Here is a 19,626-nt window from a genome sequence, read left to right as displayed (position 1 = left end):
TTCAAGCATTACTTCTTGACGTGTAAACTTACCGAAAGATGCATTCAATTTTCTGGGAAAAATAGTAATGAGCAACGTCATTGCAAGCGCTTACCAAGAGAATAAGCACCAGCTGCAGGACTACTTATGTTGATTACATATTGTAATTAAGGCAGATAAAAAGATTATATGAATCCCAGAATTCCAAAATAAACTAGTTGGAGTTTTTTAACACTGGGTCCGGAAAAGTATCTAAAACGTTCAACAACGTGCACTCGAGAGTATTTCCTTGCTTCTGCATGCTCAAAATCGACATCAAATGAAAGGTTCATGCATTGAAATGGAATGAAATTAAAACAAAAAGCAGATTTGATGCTACTGATTTAATACTCTCCATTCTTAAACAAACATGCACCATATTTCAATGAATCGCAGTTAGAGAAATGTATAAGAAGTACAAAAATGCAATCGGAAGCCGTCGATACTTCCATGAAAATGTCAAAATGCATTCTTGTAAACAGTTAATTTGTAATGAGTGATGATACCATCACATTTAACCCTTTTCATGCTTCACATGAATGTTTCTGCCTTTGTGACCAGTGTAGATCATAATCAGCTTGCACATCCGCGATCTGCACTGTTCGCCATTCAGTCAGTATCTTTTGGGTAAGCACATTAACCGTTAATGGTACTGTCCAAATTGAAAGATGGACACGTTCATTATAGAAATTTAGCAGAGTAAGGGTTAAACATTTTTGCATATCAGTAGCCATTTATCTGATACCGTTCATAAAGAAATTAATACAATATATCCATGTAAAAATGTAGAGTGTAGATAAATGTATAACAAAATATTATAACAAAATATACAAATATTCTCTTGATAAAATTGTCAGCACATGATTTGAACGTTCAGCAATATTGCACTCTGTATGTTTTTCTGTTGAAATGGTTATCAACTGTTCTTTTTCCTCCCCAACAAAACTTTCTCCAGTCCCATCATTGGAGATTCAAAAGCCAATGATATAACGAAAGCTGCTGCATAGGATACACACAAGTGACCAAGGAAAAGATAAATCTGAAAGAAGATGTGTTGATGTAAAAAGCGAAAGAAAGGAGAAAATTTCAATCCACCAGCACTTTATTATCTATATATTGTGAAAACAAAATTATTTAAACCAATTAACATTCAACAGGTATGTTCTAATGTTTAGTCCCACTATTTGCTATTCGAAGAAAAAACAAGCGGCAAATGTTCATGATTTAATAACTTTCCTTTATAAGATGGTTATGGGAATAGTTTACTGACTGTACTAGAATTCTACAAACTTATGTAAAAAAACTTAGGTCTAGTAAATTGAGCTACCAGCGGACTGCTAGCTAGGATATCTGATCAGTAGACGAAAGAAGAAGAAGAACACGACGAAGAAAAAGAAGATTGAAGCTATTTACTATTTCTGACTGACCAGTTCTCATGAACGAGTTATGTTCTAGATGAGATTCGATTACATAAATCTGAACCTCTATCCCTACACCATGACAATTTAATTTACTCACCAGCTCCAGGTCATACCATCTCATCAGCGTTCGTCTGCTATAATAATATGTATATAAAACAAGCGGATGTACCAGGTAGGCGCAATATGTCAGTCGACTCAATGGAATAATTGCTCGCCATGACAACAATTTATTTACAGGACCTGAAAATACAGGATTTCAGCAATATCATAAGTTTATGAAAAATAAAATTTAATTATCGTGTTAAGTTTTTTCAGTTTCATTATTGTTGAAGCAATAAACCCTTTCTGATTTCCTTTATATCACTATCTAAATTAGTCTTTGGAAATATCGGTCTCAGATATGAATGAAACTATCGGCGAAATGAATAATAATGATATTTACACAGTCAGCGCTGATAGATGTTAAAACATCGCGTCAGTTATTACAAGGGTGTGTGTGTGTAGGGAGAGGGGAGGGGGAGGGGGGATGAAAAAGCCTCAATATTCCTAATTGTTTGATATGTGGGTAAGTTCCAGAATTGGGCTTCTCCAATTGTCGCCATTAGTCAATTAGACATTAATACTAACTTCATATAATTTCTCAGAAAAGCATTCATACCACTTTCGATCGCTTATGAATTACCTCCATATCCAGAAGCGCATGCAAATATCACCCATGCTACACACATTCCCCATGCCGTCCTAAATGTGGCATTATACAACGCTGATGTATCAACACCCAGTTTCGGAGAGCCGTCTGAAGTATATAGCCCATACAAAACCATCAAAGCAACTCCTGTTGCAACAAGCCAACCGATTATATTTAATAACTGTAATAGAAATGATAAAATATAGATTTATAAGTTATACGGATACAAGAACAACTATCTAAATTGAACAAAATGTTTTAGTCGTCTTTATTTTGCAGTTATTACTGAAAAATATTTGTTTCGATGACTAGATCTAGGTTATATTTAAATATCATTTTATCATCAATTTATTAATAGAGATCATTGACAATTGTAATAGGATAAAGTACCTTTGACATTTTAACTTTACATTCAGTTATGTATAGAATATAGCCCGTGAAAAACCCTATGACATATGGTCCTATCCGAGCCCAGGGTTTGATGTAGATCTCTTGCATGGCATCATTCGCATTTTGACTGAAATATCAAAACGAAACATATTGATATATATATTCCATCTATTTAAACAATTCCATCAACTCTGAAAAAGGAAAATTGAATAACTATTAAAGCATATACGATTGATATGTAGTTTGTCATAGTATAGTGATTTTTCATATCTAGAACTAGTTAACCGCCATTGTCCTTTTGATAAATTTCCATCCAAATGTATTTCAATTATAATACAATAACAAATTACACATTTAAGATGCAGGTGTGTTTTAAAAACATAACAAGTGATTCTTAACGCTTTCATATAGAAGGCTAAATACTTATACCAAATGGAACGGGAAACATATCAGGTGATATCTTCGTATCCAGATATACACACAATTTTGATTAATGCGCATAACATTCAATATTTTTGGTACCTTAAGGATCAACCAAGATAACACTCAAGAGGTAAAAACAGTTACGTATTATTTTAAGTGTAAAACCATATATACTTACTTAAGTAAAAAGTTTGCATTTATGTCGTAATGTTTGGAAATTATGCCCGCGCTAATGAAGTTTACCAAGATCAGCAATAAGCAAGAAATAGTACCCCACAGCGGCGAACTGAAAATCAAAGACAACTAGGTTACGTATGAATACGTTTTGAAAATATACTTATCAATGTCGGTTTACAAAAAGATTTGTGTGTGTGTGTGTACATTTAACAGAAATGTGAAATTTACATAACATGATTCAATATCTGTAGCTAGAACTATCATAATAAAGAATACGACTCAATTCAAGGACTATACAGATGATTATAATACATACAAAGGTATACTAAGGACACACAAAACTGATGTCTAGCCAGTACCAGCTCCATCCCATACACTGACCAAAATGAAAAATACATGTCAAACACAAATCTTTTAGCACGTTATCTCCGACAACATAAATAAGCAGCTGCTAGTTAGCCATTTAGCTGCGCTTGTAACGTCATATAATTTTACGTTAATCTGAGATATATATATTTTGGGATTTTAATACTTCTATGACCACAAAGAAATATGTAAATGAAATTTGACTGTAAGAAATTCACCATATTGCACAACATATACAATTAACAGCTTGTGTACCATTTTGTCACTCCTGACAATGTTATTGATATACAACAAATTTGTCCACCACGTGTCTTTACATTCATCGACATCTGTTCCTGTCTGTGGCCAGAATGGTCCATCCGCCCAGTATTTAAATGTTGGCACATACAACATGAGCAGTAGCATGTATGGTGGTGTCAGCCTAACATTAAAAGAACGGAAGCGATTGAAACATTAGTGAAAGAAGAATTAGAACATGTATCTCTAAATGAAAAATACATTTTTGTGAAATCATTAACATGATTTTAGACATAAGTTTGTATAATATCTAGAGTATATGAAATTATGGTTCTATTTATCCTGCCTTCTCACTTGACAAATATTAAACTAAATATTCCTTAATAAATTGTCACAAGTTAGATGCTCCCAAGTTATCATATGGCCTAGTACTTAACGACTTAAATTCGTTTTTAGTTGTTGTTTGTTTTTAATCTGCAAGCCTGAAATGTCCAAGATTGAAAAAAAAACTTAGCCACATAAATCTTAGTTATGTAAATAAATGTATTGAACATATTAGCATTTTTCGTAATATTCCGTTTAAAGATACTAACACAAGCAGTATCTTGTATGCATCAGTGTATCAACAAATAATTCTTACAATGAATGATACAAATTTTCATATTACTTTAATCAAATTTATATATTAATACCTCCAGAATCTATGAAAGTAAAACATTCCCCACTTAAATCTGCGAGCTCCTCCACTCTTCTTCATTTCACGTAATGAAAGATATGATACCAGTAGGCCACTGAAAACATAAAGTAACTCAGTAATTAAAACATTCAATACCATTCAAAAGGTAAAAAGAAAACAAAAAAACTATACACTTTAGTTTTGTAAAGGCACTACACATTTAAAGGTTACGTAATCGTTTTGGTTCGTAACTTTATTTGGTTGTTTTTTTTTATCGAAATTGAAGGGATGTAATATGACATGAAACATTTTTGTCCTAGTTTTCTCTTCAAATAACATAATCAGGTATAACACAGAAATAAACCAACTAATATTTATAACTCAGAATTATTACAAATATTAAAATGTAATTTTAATAATAACTCGGAAGATATTTCTTTTAATTACCTCAGAACGAAAAACGTGTCAACAGAGACTGTAGCATTAGACACTGCTTGAAATGTGAATCTCTTCATCAGTTGTGGAAAATATGTAGCGACGTTATCTGTGGTAATAAAGGTAAACCATATCAATGTTCAGACTAAGCACATAGTTCTTTAACACCGCTAAAACATAGTTTCATTCGTATAAGACAAAATGGGTTTATTTTCATTTAAATATGACATTTTTGAAGTTACGTCAACATATTATTTTGAAACATACATGTGCGGAGAAAGAGTTCTATCGTTTTTGTGGTTTACTACTTTATATAAAAGACATTTTCATTTTTATCAAATCACGCTCATGACGCGGACGACACAACTGTATTATTAGACGGAACTGAAAAGTCCTTAAAAAACACAATACAAACATTAGACTTCTTTGCAAGAATATCAGGATTACAAATAAACATAGATAAAACAAAAGCTGATCTGACTGGATCTTTAAAAAATAGCAGGTTTTTACCTTGTCCAGAACTAAGACTTCAGTGGGAGTCCCATAGTTTTAAATTAATAGGAGTAACTTTCACAAATGACCTCAAAAATATGGCAAATACTAACTATTTTACCAACAATTGAAGAAATTAAAAGGCTCTTCGCTCACTAGAATAAAAGGGTTATCAGTCCAATAGGTAGAAATATAGTCATAAAAACACTAGCTTTACCAAAAATTAATCACCTTATCATGAGTTTGCCAAATCATAAAAACTTTGCAAAATTCTTTTTATACATTTTTATTGAATGGCCAGGATAAGGTAAAAAGAAGTACTATTATTCAGTCCTACGAAAATGGAGGTATAAAAATGATAGAGTTAGATACTTTCATTACCGCTTTAAAACTGACTTGGCTTTGCAGATATATGAGATATAATACTACACATTTAGAACTTATTACAGACATCTACCCTTTTCTTCAAACCTATAGTAAATATGGAATGAATTTTATGAATAATAAACTGAACACTGTTGGAAATTACTTTTGGAATGATGTCTTTAAAGGCATCAGACGAATAAATGATCAATACCCAAAAAGCTGGAGTGACTTTTGTGCACTGCCAGTATGGCACAGCAGTAATTTTAAAATTGGTGGTGTTAGTTTTCACTATCCTATGTTCATAAGGAAAGGAGTTTTATTAGACAACGATTTTCTAGATAGAAATGGAAATTTTCTGTTGTATAATGATTTTATTGATAAATATGAAGTCAGAAGTCAGAACAAATTTTTTTACAATACCAAAGTATCATCGCATCAATAAGAGATTACATTGACAAGGTTAGATTTCCACATTATGCAAGAAGGGAAACCTCACCTTTACAACCATTTGCAGTAAAAGTAATTAAAAGTCAAATAAAAGGATGTAGATCTATGCTTCCCTACTTGCCAGGCCAAAAATAATCCTCTCTTCAAGGAGAAAATGGACTGATAAATTAAATTTAAATGCGCTTTTAACTGGAAATATATATATAAATTCCGTTTCATTGCAACTAAAGATACAAAGTTGCAATGGTTTCAATTCAGACTGAAATCATAGAATCATTGCAACAAATTGCTCTCTCCAAACAATGGGTTTAAGAAATGATTCGTTATGTTCTTTCTGTAATACAGAAACTGAAACTTTACAACATTTATTTTATGATTGCGTTATAGTAACTTATACTGGACTGAGGTCAAAAGATGGATTAACGAAACTTGTCCGAATATTTCCACTGAATGGTCAAAGACAGATATTATTCTAGGTAACGAAAAATTTAGCATTGCATAAATGAACATATTACTAAATGCGAAATTTACTATATATCAATATCGAACTAGAAACATAATTCCAAGCTTTCAGTTATTCAAAACACAAATGGAAATGCTATTGAAACTTGAACATTTTAATGCTAAGAAAGAAAACAAATTAAACAAATTCAATGTAAAATGGAGTGATGTCTATCTCTTCTTTCAGTAGACAACTGATCTTTCTTTTGTACAGCTCATTTCGAAATCTCCCCAGTGCTGCACACCAACCCCTACTTTGTTTCTGTTCCTCTCTCCACCCCCCCCTTTTTTTCTCTCTTGCTTTTTTGCATAGCCTATCATGCCGTATCTGGTATCTTTTATTTTGTTCTTTATTAAGGTTATAAGAAGTAGGTATTACAAACAAGAAAGATGTATAACTGTGTTTTGATTAGCTTATTATACTTGTAGAAATTATTTCCCTTTATGTAGCTCAATAGTACTTATTATATTATGGTATTGCTTTGACCCTTGTTTTGTTTAACACAATTGGTTTCTGCTATTGAGACCAGTGTAGATATTGATTAGCCTGCACTGCAGTGCAGTCTGATCAAGATCTGTGCTGTTTTTTATGCCTATTGGTCAGTATTTTTTCGTTAAACATCTTGTAATCTCCATAGTACTGTTCGAATTGAAGGACAGACAATTTCTTTAAAGAAATCTAATATGGCAAGGGTCAGAACTTTATACAAGTTTTATATAATACAAACTTTTTCAAATAACTCAGTATGTAATTACCTACTTATAGAATATCTCTTATACTATATGCTATATGCTGTAGCCTACTTTTGACAAATAAAAAAAAAATTACACTCAGATTGACGTCACGTCGATCTACTATTTGTCTCCATACAATGCCTTCCTATTTTACCAACTTACAACACGAGGTATAAACGTGTCGTTCTTTTTGTAAAAGAAGATCAAGTTGCAGCCACTTGACAGTAGGATGAAGACTATCTTCAGATATATCAATGCAAATATGTTTTAACAACTTTCTCCGATTGTCATGTAATTTATGAATTTCTTTGAGGTAAGTTCTTCTTCACTTGGTGCTTGCGTTTATTTGTACTTAGTATTTGTACATATTTCTTACAAAAGACCGTCAGTTTTGTACTGCTGTCAATTTTAGAACCCAGATATTATGAAAGGCAAATTACCAGTTAAGGTGAGCCCAAAGGCATACGTGTGTCCTAATATAACCCATGTCATACTGACGAAACGTATTCCATTAACACTGGTCAATGTTCCGGCAGGTTGGCTGGTGTTAAAAATCTTTGGAGCATTTGAGTATACAGAGAATGATAATAGCAACTTTCCCAAAGTTCCTGGAATTAATGAAAAGAAATATAAGTTAGTGAAGTCCTAACGACAAAATATGATATCATTTTATGCAACTAAAATTTGTCCGGGAAGAAAAAGCGTTTCTATATAATATATATGAGCCGTGCCATGGGAAAACCAACATAGTGGCTTTGCGACCAGCATGGATCCAGACCAGCCTGCGTATCCGCGCAGTCTGGTCAGGATCCATGCTGTTCGTTAACGGTTTCTCTAATTGCATTAGGCTTTGAAAGCGATCAGCATGGATCCTGACCAGACTGCGCGCAAACCCACTATGTTGGTTTTCTCATGGCACGGCTCATATGAAATCGAGGCGTTTTTATCTATTAATCTCTAGGTCTTATCATAATGCTAACTGTAGATACTGCTTTATCAATTACCTGGTTGATACTTTCCATCTGATGCTTTCTTCTTTATTTTCTGTTGAGAATGGTCTTTATCACTAGTTTTCAAGTCATCAGTGTAAAGTGGTGTTGATTCCGTAATGACTGTCACGTGACCATTTGAAAGATGTCCATTATTAACTTCATTGATAGAGCCATATTCTGATCCTTTATTCTACAATATATGGTATATCATTAAGAAATATATTGGGCTTTCTTATTTCACCAACCAAGAAGAATATGAATCCCCTATACTGAAGTAACACTGCTGCAAAAAGTAAACGAAGATCTTAATTGTAACGCATATATAAAATTGATGGAATGGAACGCTTTCCTTAAGTCAGCAAAATCAAAAGAAGACTACTCTAAGCATACTTTACTAATTTGAATATTTTGAGAGTTGTTTCATACTCTGACATGTGTAACGTACCATACGTCTGTATCCCGAGTGTTTATTTGTAAGAAACTGTTGTACAAAAATATCGTAGCCTGTTGCTATGACAATAAGTGCTGCAAACAGGGAACATATAACACTGAAAAACAAAAACAAAGTAAAGGTGTTGCGTAGATATCATATTAAGAGTTAAGTTAGATATCAAATATTAATCATATATTAGACTGAAACGATAAAATAAGGGTGTTGGCTGATATTAGATACTAATACTACATACAGTCCTCATTTAGATTAGGAAATTCAACTTATTTGTCCACAATAAGAATTTAAATAGAGAGAAAAAGAGGAATGTTACACCTAGTTGGTATTATCTATTTGCATGTCAGCTTTTAAGTATGGCATACGAATCCTGTGTCAATAATTACTGATCAAAGCAATCAAAACTAGCGTTTAAGAAACACTTGTTCAAACTAAACGTAAACTGTCTATTTTTTTCTGTTATAATGTTTAATGTAGGCAAATTAAATGTTGAGTCAGATGAATGTATATGCAAACGGCTGGGAGTTTTGAAAATTTTCATCTCACGTTCACATAATGTAAATATCTTGTTGTTAAAGTAGTTTCTATGCTGTTTTCTAATGAAAAAAAAATCCATTTAAATACTTACATAACAACTATTGCTTTGCTTGAATACTCCAAAGACTTTTCTCTACACACCACACTTACTGGTATAGTCACATTGACAGGAATCAAACTAACCACTGAAATTTGTAGCTTTTATTAAGTAACGTTACTTCATTTTGAAAAAAAATCTAAAACGTTTCGTACAACATTTGTTATAAATATATCCGCTATACAGAGTTAAAAATTTATCTTAACCTTTAGCCTGCTGGCGGCAAGTAATTTTGCCTTTGCGACCAGTGCAGAACAAAGTCAGCCGGAACGCTAATCATCGTCTTCACTGTTCGCTGTATAATCTGTAAACTTTCAGTGAACACCCTTCATATAATAAGTCATGACGACTGCGCAAATTGAATGATAGACCAGCCCATTAAAATAAAGCAGCGTAAAGGTTAATAAGGAGCAAAATGCAACTAAAATGAAAGGGTTCCAGATATGCAATCTGATTCCTCATTTAATATTCATGGGAAACAATATTTACAATTTCACAATATATATTGATTCTGGTCAGAAGCTAAGACACGTGTCAGTGCTTGTCCGGAAAGGAAAGCAAAACAGACAAAGAAAGATTATATAATATCTATGAATCAGATATATCAAATCGGATTTTGATTTTTACAAAAAATTAGTAACGAAGCAAAATATCTTTATTAACTACATTACTACACTGAAACAATGACGTAAGTTATTTCTGCGTACGTGTTTTAGCTAAGGCTGTTGCGTCAGCGGAGCTACAGGAGTCGGGATAACACATGCCGATCATCAAGGCTGCTATTTGCCCAAACTCTGCCTGAAAATAAAATGGAAGGTTGAATTGAATAAATGTAACTTTATATTTAAAATAAGTTTGAAAGGTTCATTGTGAAACAACATTGTTTTTGAATAACATATTTAGTTTCTTTATATAATCATTTAATGGCATGTGGGATTCTCGCCAATATCTGCACCATTCCTAAGAATAAAAAAAAACATACTAAAGCAAGTCAAATTTAAAGAATATTACTTTACATGGAATATATAGGAAACATTTTCATGTTTGAAACATAGACAGAAATCTTAAAATGTTTCAAATGTCACAGCTTTAACATTTATCGATTTTCTGCCAATTTTTGACTAAATAGTTTACAGAAGTGTTGGAGGAGGGGTAACTTGTGGATATTATTTGGGTAATGTGTAGCGCAGATATTGTTATATTTGTCACCTAGGCTATTGACTGTAAGCGACACAGTTTGGTGACATTTTAGTTTGGTTTGTTTGCATTTAATTTAGGGCTTATTTCGGCCAAAGCTGCACGAATTCTTTCTGAAACTTAATATATTTTTTTTACAGGACATCATTAAGAAGTGTTAAGAATTTATTTTTTGACCATAACCTTTGAACATATACGTAAGCGCCGTGATTACAGACAAATTAAAAAAATCTAACTACTAGAAAATTGCAAAAATTGAAAGTTTAGAGTTTTAAGTACTACAAATGGGACACTTTTGTGCGAAACTTACTGCAGATCCTAACGGAAACGACGCAATACAGTATTTTCCGGTGTAAGGGTAACTTGGTCCTGTCTTGTTCACGGGATTCTCGTACTCTATTGCTTGAACTGCGAGGCATTCTTCCCAGTTACCTACCCATTTTGTGTGAAAGTCTAGAAGGTCACTATCTGGTTTTCCCATCGCGTCGATCACTGAAAAAAACAAAATACAGACTAATGTTTTCTACAGAAATTGCATTTCTACCTAGAGTTTCTACATGAATGTAGTGTGTAGTACATAGAGTTTAGAGTTTTAGAGTTTAGATTTTATTTTATAAACAACCAGAAGGTCATAAGACCCATGAGACAAAATTTACATAATAAAAAGGCGTACAATTGGTACATGTACATAAAGTGTTCAATATAGTTACAGAATTGTAATAATATTTTCCCAAATACGGAATAGCAATGGCTAATGAAGACGATAGCAAAAGATAGGCAAAATAGGGTGTCACTGTTTTCATACCTACCGTTACAATAGTAATTAAAGCATTAAACGATGCACTATTTTGATATCGCAAATACATAAACGTCATGTGTGTTATCTATTAAAACACTGTATAGGTAAAACAGCTGTTTCAAATATCTTAAATGTGCAAACACTTTAAGGTCAATAGTGGTCAAATGTTTTGGTTAAACGTAGATATAATGTTTGAGATAAAGTGTTATAAAACAACCTGGTGAGACAGCATTAGATACTGAGACTTATATTTGATATAACATTCTGATTCATGCATACACCACGTGATATTTCAGGGAAATGGTATAAACTGGGTCATTCTCCGATTTGCTAAATATGGCAATCACTTAATTATTTCCAATTGTGACAATCACTTAACCGTTTTAAATTGTGGCAAACACTTTATCATTTCCAACGGTGGCAACTACGTTGCCTTTGCCAAATATGACAATCACTGTACTATAGCAAAATATGGTTTCCACACTAACACTGTAAAGTATGGCAATTAATATATCATTGCTTACCTGGCAACCGCTGTATCATTGCCAAATATGGCAGCCAATAAAAAATATTACATCTTATGCTACAACATAATTTTGCTTAATGCTATCTGTTTTTTCCATATTTTTTTTTTCAGAATCTTTAAATATTTTAGTTTGTGATCAAGGGATCTTCAGGAAATATCTGGGTTGGAGATAAACTTTCTAAATCACTGAGTTAAAAGAATAAGACAAGTACATTTTCATTTCTTTTAGTAAAAGAACCATCAGCAACAACAAAAATGCATATTTTCTAGTTTACCTCTGTTGTATTAGAACAATCGGGAAAGACAGTGGATAAACTGCCCTTGATATGAATGTTGCAGAATAGTATTTAACATTACACTAACCTCTAAAAGCCCATAGCTCTCGTCGAATTAAAGCTTCTATAAATAGCTTTGTATGGTTTAGGCACCGCCCGCTGACGTCATACGGGACTTCAGCATCCAGTCCAGACGCGAGTATTTCCTCCGCACGTGCTGTCACTTTATCTTGCTTGCTCGTCAAATGTAAATGTTCGGTTGGTGACATGTTCTCTTCACTGGAATATTTTCTAGCCATTTCATTCGTTTGATGGGCGTGTTGAAGCAAGTTAAAGTAATCAACGGTATCATTTGAACTCTGTTGGCACAAACATAGATTTACTAATGCATATACCAATAATAATTTACTTGTCTTATACATAGCTCTTTATAAATACGTTATCACGATTTTAAAATCTAACAAATGTGGCGTATATATATAGTATCCGTTACTTAAATTTTACGTACTTTAAAATTCACACAGAATCAACGGTCAAAATTGAATGATCAATGCGACTAGGCTAATACTTATATACCCGTTATCAGAAAAGTACTTAAAACGAACCCGTGTCATATGTTATGGGATAATACCATACACTGACTCAAAGTTATATATTGTATGATTGTGAAATAACGGGTTAAATTGTAGCACATCTTTAGCCTTTAAATAAGTTTACAGAGTAGTTCCTCAAGTTCGGATATTTTTTTCTACAATGTAGCAATTGGTTAAACCCTGACTTTTCAAAATTTAAGAATATACTTGGAAAATTCGATAAAGAAAACAGAAAGGGTCGTGTGCTTAATCGTTTGTAGGATTGATTTGAAAAATTTGGACCTGATACAATTTTTAATAACGGGCGTCTATCATATTAAACTCTGTCAAAATGAAAAAAGACAGTTTGAATTATTAAAATCGAAAATAAAACAGTTAATCCAACATCCTTTTTGTACAAACTAAATCATTAAGAATTATCGTTTTCAAATGTCTACTTTGTACAAATATTTTGTAATATAAATTTATTGATAGTTTGAAGAATCACTATAAACTGTGGAACCCCTTTAAGCCAAAAAGTAAATAATTCAGTTTTGAGAGGTTTCCGTTAAATAGAGACTAGTTTTGATATATAAAAGTACAATGCATAGCGCTTTGTACAAAATTATTTCGCATACCTCTATATGACGAGGAAAGCACTAGAGGCTATTTTCAGGCAAAATGGGTGGTCCGGTGGTCTAGTGTTAACACGCTTGACTGCCAATCCAGAGGTCCGGGGTTCGAATCCCGGTCCAGGCACTGGAAATTTCTGAGGTGCCCTTGAGTGTCTCCCACCTAAATAGGAGGCCTGTACTGGTTATTCCGAGGAAAGACGGCTTCGCGTGTATCGATGCTTTACATCGGGCACGTTAAAGAACCAGACTGTCTGTTCGCAAAGAGCTAGGCTAAGTTAGCCGGATAGGACTGTATCTAAAACGGATTTCTCTCTCTCTTTGTTCTGGGGGCTTTATCTCACTCTGTCCCTCTGGTCAGATCGCACTATGTCTGTACTAATAGAGGATGAATTTCGCGCCCTGTATGGCTGCGTTTGTGCTATGTAAAACGCCTTTGAAATGTTTATCATGAAAAGGGCGCTATATAAATCTGGTACAATAATAATAATAGTAATAAAATATTGTTTTATATACACAAAATATATGTGTTATCCTTCATCTGTTTCATATTTAGAAGCTTTGACCATTTTTCATTGGCATTATTATTAAGAAAACACCATAACTTTTCAGTACGCTTCTTTCAAGACTGTCAGCATTCTTTGTAAAATCACTGTTATCGGCTTCCAATCTCGCTTAGATATGTGATAGCTGTGGAGTAGTTCAAATACTCTAAACTTTAGAAATCACCACCAAAAGCATATTAATATAAAAAATATATCACCCTTTGATCGCTTTTCAGTCTTGAAATTCATGACAAATGTAACACGATGCAGGCTTTTAGTTACCATTAAAGCTTAGAAAGAAGCATTGAAAGCTAAATATAGCTACTGACTTTAAATACAATTTCCAATTACTATTATTCCATGCTGACTTGCAATTTCTTTACATTATTGTTTTAAATCACACGAAACATTGCTTAAAGAAGCAGCATCAAGTATCTAAGTATGTAAATGTTCAATGTTCCAAAAATGAAATAAAGGCCATTTTGATGTACTATGCCCCAACGATAACTTGATATTTACAAACAAAACTATAAATAGATCAAAATGGAACATAGGGAATTCAACATTTTTCAAACATGTTAAAACCTAAATATTTCTAGTTCCGGTACCAATTATAAATTAGCTCAGAGGTAAAGCATACTGTCCATGTTAAACAGATATTTTCCCGTGTGGGTTCGAAACTCAGCATAGACACTTAATTTTATTTAATGTTTGCATGCAAAATTTAGATTCCTTAATGTGACATCACGACAAAGAAATATCTAAAGCCGATATTGCAGATTAGAAATGTTTAGCATAATATCAACGATGACATTAATTAAATACACGCACTTAAGCGAATAATGAACATAATATTAATAATATAATATGTAATATAAAGACAGATATGCAATGCAAATACAAACTATCAAATAAAGAAACGAAAATGTGGGAACAAAAGTGAAAACGAGTAGGAAAAACAGAAAAAAAAAATCTGAGAAAAATCCTCATGAGGATTCGAACTCACTAAACGATTTGCTTTTATCCAATTGTTATCTGCATTTTACCCAACTGAGCTATGTTGTCATATACTTAGTGAACAGTTAAAATGAATCAAATACCAATATTTACTTGTCAAGTATTGTGCAAGCATTATGAATTGTTATTTTATCAGTTATTTTGAAATGGACCTGTCCTCGCGTTTCGGCAGGAATCACGTTATAATTGGGGATTAGTACTAACATCTTTTGTTCGTTTGTTTTGGGTTTAACGCCGTTTTTCAACAGTATTTCAGTCATGTAACGGCGGGCAGTTAACCTAACCAGTGTTCCTGGATTCTGTACCAGTACTAACCTGTTCTCCGCAAGTAACTGCCAACTTCCCCACATGAATTAGAGGTGGAGGACTAATGATTTCAGACACAATGTCGTTTATCAAATAGTCACATAGAACATACGCCCCACCCGAGGATCGAACTCACGGCATCGTGATCCGTAGACCAACGCTCAACCTACTGAGCTAAACGGGCGGGCATACTAAAATCTAAAAATAAGTTAATACAGTTTAATTTTAGCCTGCTGTAAAGATGTAATTAAAGTAACATGAATCATAGACACCCTAAGCGTATCTGAAAAAAGATCTTTAGTAGAATGCTTTACCTTTGTTGTAAATGTTCAAAGAAAGTCCGATTTCGATTCATTAAAACCTTAAATAAATTAATACAGTTTAGTTTTAGCTTTCTGTAAACATGAATTTGTTGATTTAACATGAGTTATAGACAATTTAAGCGTATCTGAAAAAAAGATCTTTAGAAACTACCTACATTGTTGTATTTTGAATGTTTTACCTATATTGTAAATGTTCCATGTTCCAAGCTGGAATAAAGGCCGATTTCGATGCATTAGGACCTACAAATTATAAAAATACAGTTTAGTTTTAGCTTTCTATAATTATGACACATTGATCGTATCTGAAAAATGATCCTTCAACATTAAGGAAGAAAAGGCTGATTATATTTATGAAAGATATGTATTCGCATTGAATTAGAAGAAAATTATTTCCCCTCTTATCGTTCCTAGCGGACCACGGTGAGGCGTTAATTTCACGCTCTGATGAGCACGTGTATTCTTACATAGATTCTTCAGTTCATTCAGCGCTTGGACAGTCGATCGCCAACATGCAAGACGATATTTGTTCAACGCCATTGCAAGATTCCGGCATTCAGAAACAATTGTACGAAATTTCTCGCTAGCTAGACCAACAGAGACAGGCCGTTGTATCTTTGTGAGAAGAGGTTCGAGGTTGGCAAAGAAGTGAAGAAATTGAAGTCAGACATTGACATTCACTGGAAACATCAGGGCAACAAAGTACAATTACCGCACGTATTCAATTGTGAATTATTAGGTTGTTTGAACAAGGCTATCTAGGCTATTGACAATAGTAAAATTCAATACTGCCGAGGCACTGGAGAAGGCCAAACGACGTCAAAAGTTAATTCGCATCGCTGACACATCAGGAGGTGGCTGGGAGACTGTGAACTGTTATACAGCAAATCTGCTCGCCAGCAATCCAGAAGATGAAATTTAACTTCGTAAGGCCAAAAATCAGGCTATCAAACGCTAATCAAAGTCTGTCAAACGTCTTCAATCGGCTCGCAATATGTCTTCTTTAACGATTACGTCTTGTGCTTTATTGACTTTTCGTGGTCAAACAGACAATCTGCTCGCATTTCCCGCCAACAGTTGCGGCAGGTCTTTTCGAGGCTACAACAACTTCTCCAGACCAGTCGTGTATGGTTCATGCTTCGCATGTGGATCGTTTGATCATTTTCAGCGTTCCTGCCTTTAAGCAACAGGTTCCAGTGATGTCAGACCAGGTCAACTCGCAGTCCAGAAATAGTGTTCCTACGGAAACAGATTGTTTGGAAGATGAGTATTTTTCTCTAAATTCTAAGAACTTTGATGCAGACGATTCGTTTTCAAAATTCACTTCTACCTATTATGAGTATGAATCTGTACAAAAGGATATTTTTGTTAGGGGTCCTATGGGAAATGACACAGTGCAATATTTTGCAGTGTAGGGATAACTTTGTCCTCTTGTGTTTTCGAGATTCTTGTACACTATTGCTTGAAATGCAAGACATTCTTCCCAGTTACCAATCCATTTTGTGTGGAAGTCTAAAATGTCTGGTGCTCCCATTGCGTCGATCACCGACAAATACAGAAAACAGATGGATGATAAAACTGCAGGTTTATCTAGTTATTCTAAGTGAATTCATGCAGCTACTTTAAAAACAAAGTGCGTCATTTCTCACATTGACTCATTCAAGCATTTGCACCATGTGTAATTTAAGATCCTTTGCACATAATTACTCAGAATACAATTTATCTATTTACAAAATATATATGCTTTACAGCTATTTTAAATATCTTAAAAGTGCAAACGCTTACATAAGGTCAATATGGGTCAACTGTTTTAACACAGATATAATATTTGATATATAATGTCATAAAATAACGTGGCGAGATAACATTTGATATTGAAATTTGCATTTGATTCACTAAACCGTTTTATGCAAATACCAAGTGATTATGTTATTAAGAGCAAAAGATGGGTCATTCACCAAATGCGAAAACCATTACATTTTCCAAATATGGCAATCTCTTTATCATTGCAAATTATAACAATAAAGATACAGTGATAAGCTATGGAAATTATAATACTATTGCCTAATACGGCAATCATTATATCATCACCAAATATGGCAACCGCTCAAAACTATTGCCAAATACGGCAATAATTATATCATCATCAAATATGGCAACCGCTAAAAACTATTGCCTACTACGGCAATCATTATATCATCACCAAATATGGCAACCGCTCAAAACTATTGCCTAATACGGCAATCATTATATCATCACCAAAAATGGCAACCGCTAAAAACTATTGCCTAATACGGCAATCAGTAAATCATTTTCCTCGTGGCAATTACTATTAATTACTATTCAATTTATCCATGATGCATCTCTATTTTCATACTTTTGTTGCTTATCATTACGGGTCCACTATCTTAAAAGTAGTCTTTCAAATCGTTTTGTAAAAAGTATAAAAGATATCTGTTACTCTGAATTCGTTTACGCGGACACGTTATTTGATATATATTTTTGGGAAAGGACGTCTTTTATAGAAAAAGAATTAACAACTAACAACAAAAATTCTCATTTTCTAGTTGTCTTTCATGGTTGGATTACAATCGATAATGTCATCGGATAACATGCTCCTTAAACAATTCAGGTTGACGCTTACTTCTAAAAGTCGATAACTCTCGTCGACTTAAAGCGTTTATATACAGCTTTGTATAGTTGAGGCATCTACTGCAAACATATACGGGCTTATCGCATTCACTCCAGTCCAAACGCGAGTATTTCCCCCATATGTTCTAACACTTGCTGCTGTTTGCTCGGAGATATGTTCTCTTTACGGGAATATTTCCAAGACGTGTTGGAGGAATTAAAAGTAATACATTATCTCATTGAGCTCTGCTGGGACAAACATTCATATATAAATATAAATGCGTTTAACAACATTTTATAACAGCAAGAAAGAAAAAACAATTTAATAATAAAACAAAGAATTTCATGTCCTCGTTAATTCACAGGCATAAGATTTTTTTCCAAAATCATATGATAAAAACTAATGCAATAATTATGCAACCCGTTATCAGAAGGTATTTATAACAAAGGCTGTGATATGAGACAATTAAAAGGTTAAATTGTAGCACATACATAAATAATTTTCTAATTTTAAAGAGTTACTGTGATTTTCAATTATTTTACTCAATACAAAATACAGAAAACTGCCCTTTCAGGTTTTCCGAAATATAAAATAGTTGAGTCAACTTATGTTTAGTAAAGGAACAGATACCTAGACTTTTTTCAAAAGTGTGTTTCATACAAATATAGTATGATATAATTACAATTACACTTACTGGACAAAATCAATCGTTCGATTTTGAAAAGTGTTCTAACTTCAGGTCGAGCAGATCTGCAGGGCTCTAGCTGCTTGTTAGGATCCAGCTGACGGGGACAACTTTTATTTACATAGTTTTGCAATTCTGGAACATATTTAGGCTGTAATGATCGTTGCGTTTCATTAACCAGTTATTAATACAATTACACAGTGGGGTGGTCATCACCGACGGTTCCAAGGTCTTTCCCAATGTCTTACTTAATTGGTTTGTTATGTCCTTGTTTTTTTCTCTCCGTATTTCTTGTGGAAAAGTACATTTTTGAATTATTCTTGTATATCATTTTCAAGCTTTATTTCTCGACTTATTTACGTGCCAAACGACGCATTCAACTTTCTGGAATAAGATATTAATGAGCTTTGTCATTGCAGGCACGTATAAAAAAGAACTAATTGCACGTTTGAATAGACTGTAGAATGATTTCAATATAGGCAGATTAAAGATTACATGAATCTCAGAGTTGCGGACTAAACTGGTCCAGGTCCATGTCGATTTTTTTGTGTTAACGTTGGGTCTGGAAGAGAATAGAAAAAAATCAGCAACACGTACTCATAAGTATTTCCTCCTCAAAATCGGCAAAAACTAGGGTTTTATGCATGGAAATATTTGAAATAAAAATACAAAGG

At 33.4% G+C, this 19,626-nt stretch overlaps 1 protein-coding gene across 1 annotated transcript; it reads right to left on the bottom strand.

The window, feature by feature from the left end:
* Positions 1-376: 376 nt before the first annotated feature.
* LOC123555558 (nose resistant to fluoxetine protein 6-like) lies at positions 377-12,757 on the bottom strand. The gene is made up of 15 exons (XM_053524260.1): positions 12,332-12,757; positions 10,954-11,135; positions 10,154-10,244; positions 9,441-9,534; positions 8,810-8,912; positions 8,377-8,554; positions 7,813-7,980; positions 4,844-4,940; positions 4,413-4,511; positions 3,728-3,904; positions 3,119-3,226; positions 2,518-2,644; positions 2,122-2,308; positions 1,537-1,679; positions 377-1,057 (listed from the first exon to the last, which is right to left on the bottom strand). The coding sequence occupies exons 1-15, from the start codon at positions 12,663-12,665 to the stop codon at positions 935-937; spliced, it is 2,211 nt and encodes a 736-aa protein (XP_053380235.1). The 5' UTR covers positions 12,666-12,757; the 3' UTR covers positions 377-934.
* Positions 12,758-19,626: the final 6,869 nt, after the last annotated feature.

This window comes from Mercenaria mercenaria, chromosome 15, assembly GCF_021730395.1.
Source record: "Mercenaria mercenaria strain notata chromosome 15, MADL_Memer_1, whole genome shotgun sequence".
In the NCBI taxonomy this organism is placed as follows: domain Eukaryota; kingdom Metazoa; phylum Mollusca; class Bivalvia; order Venerida; family Veneridae; genus Mercenaria; species Mercenaria mercenaria.
Note: the sequence above shows the minus strand (reverse complement) of the source record. Positions and strands in the feature narration are given on the sequence as shown.

What these genes read in the sequence shown, in the direction of transcription:
- LOC123555558 (XM_053524260.1), bottom strand. Translation starts at nt 12,665, where the DNA reads ATGTATAAGACAAGTAAATTATTATTGGTATATGCATTAGTAAATCTA. An exon ending in AACAGCCTTAGCTAAAACAC is followed by an intron (nt 9,535 to 10,153) that starts GTACGCAGAAAT and finishes TACAAATTTCAG; the next exon opens with TGGTTAGTTTGATTCCTGTC. An exon ending in GATGGTATGACCTGGAGCTG is followed by an intron (nt 1,058 to 1,536) that starts GTGAGTAAATTA and finishes ATCTTCTTTCAG; the next exon opens with ATTTATCTTTTCCTTGGTCA.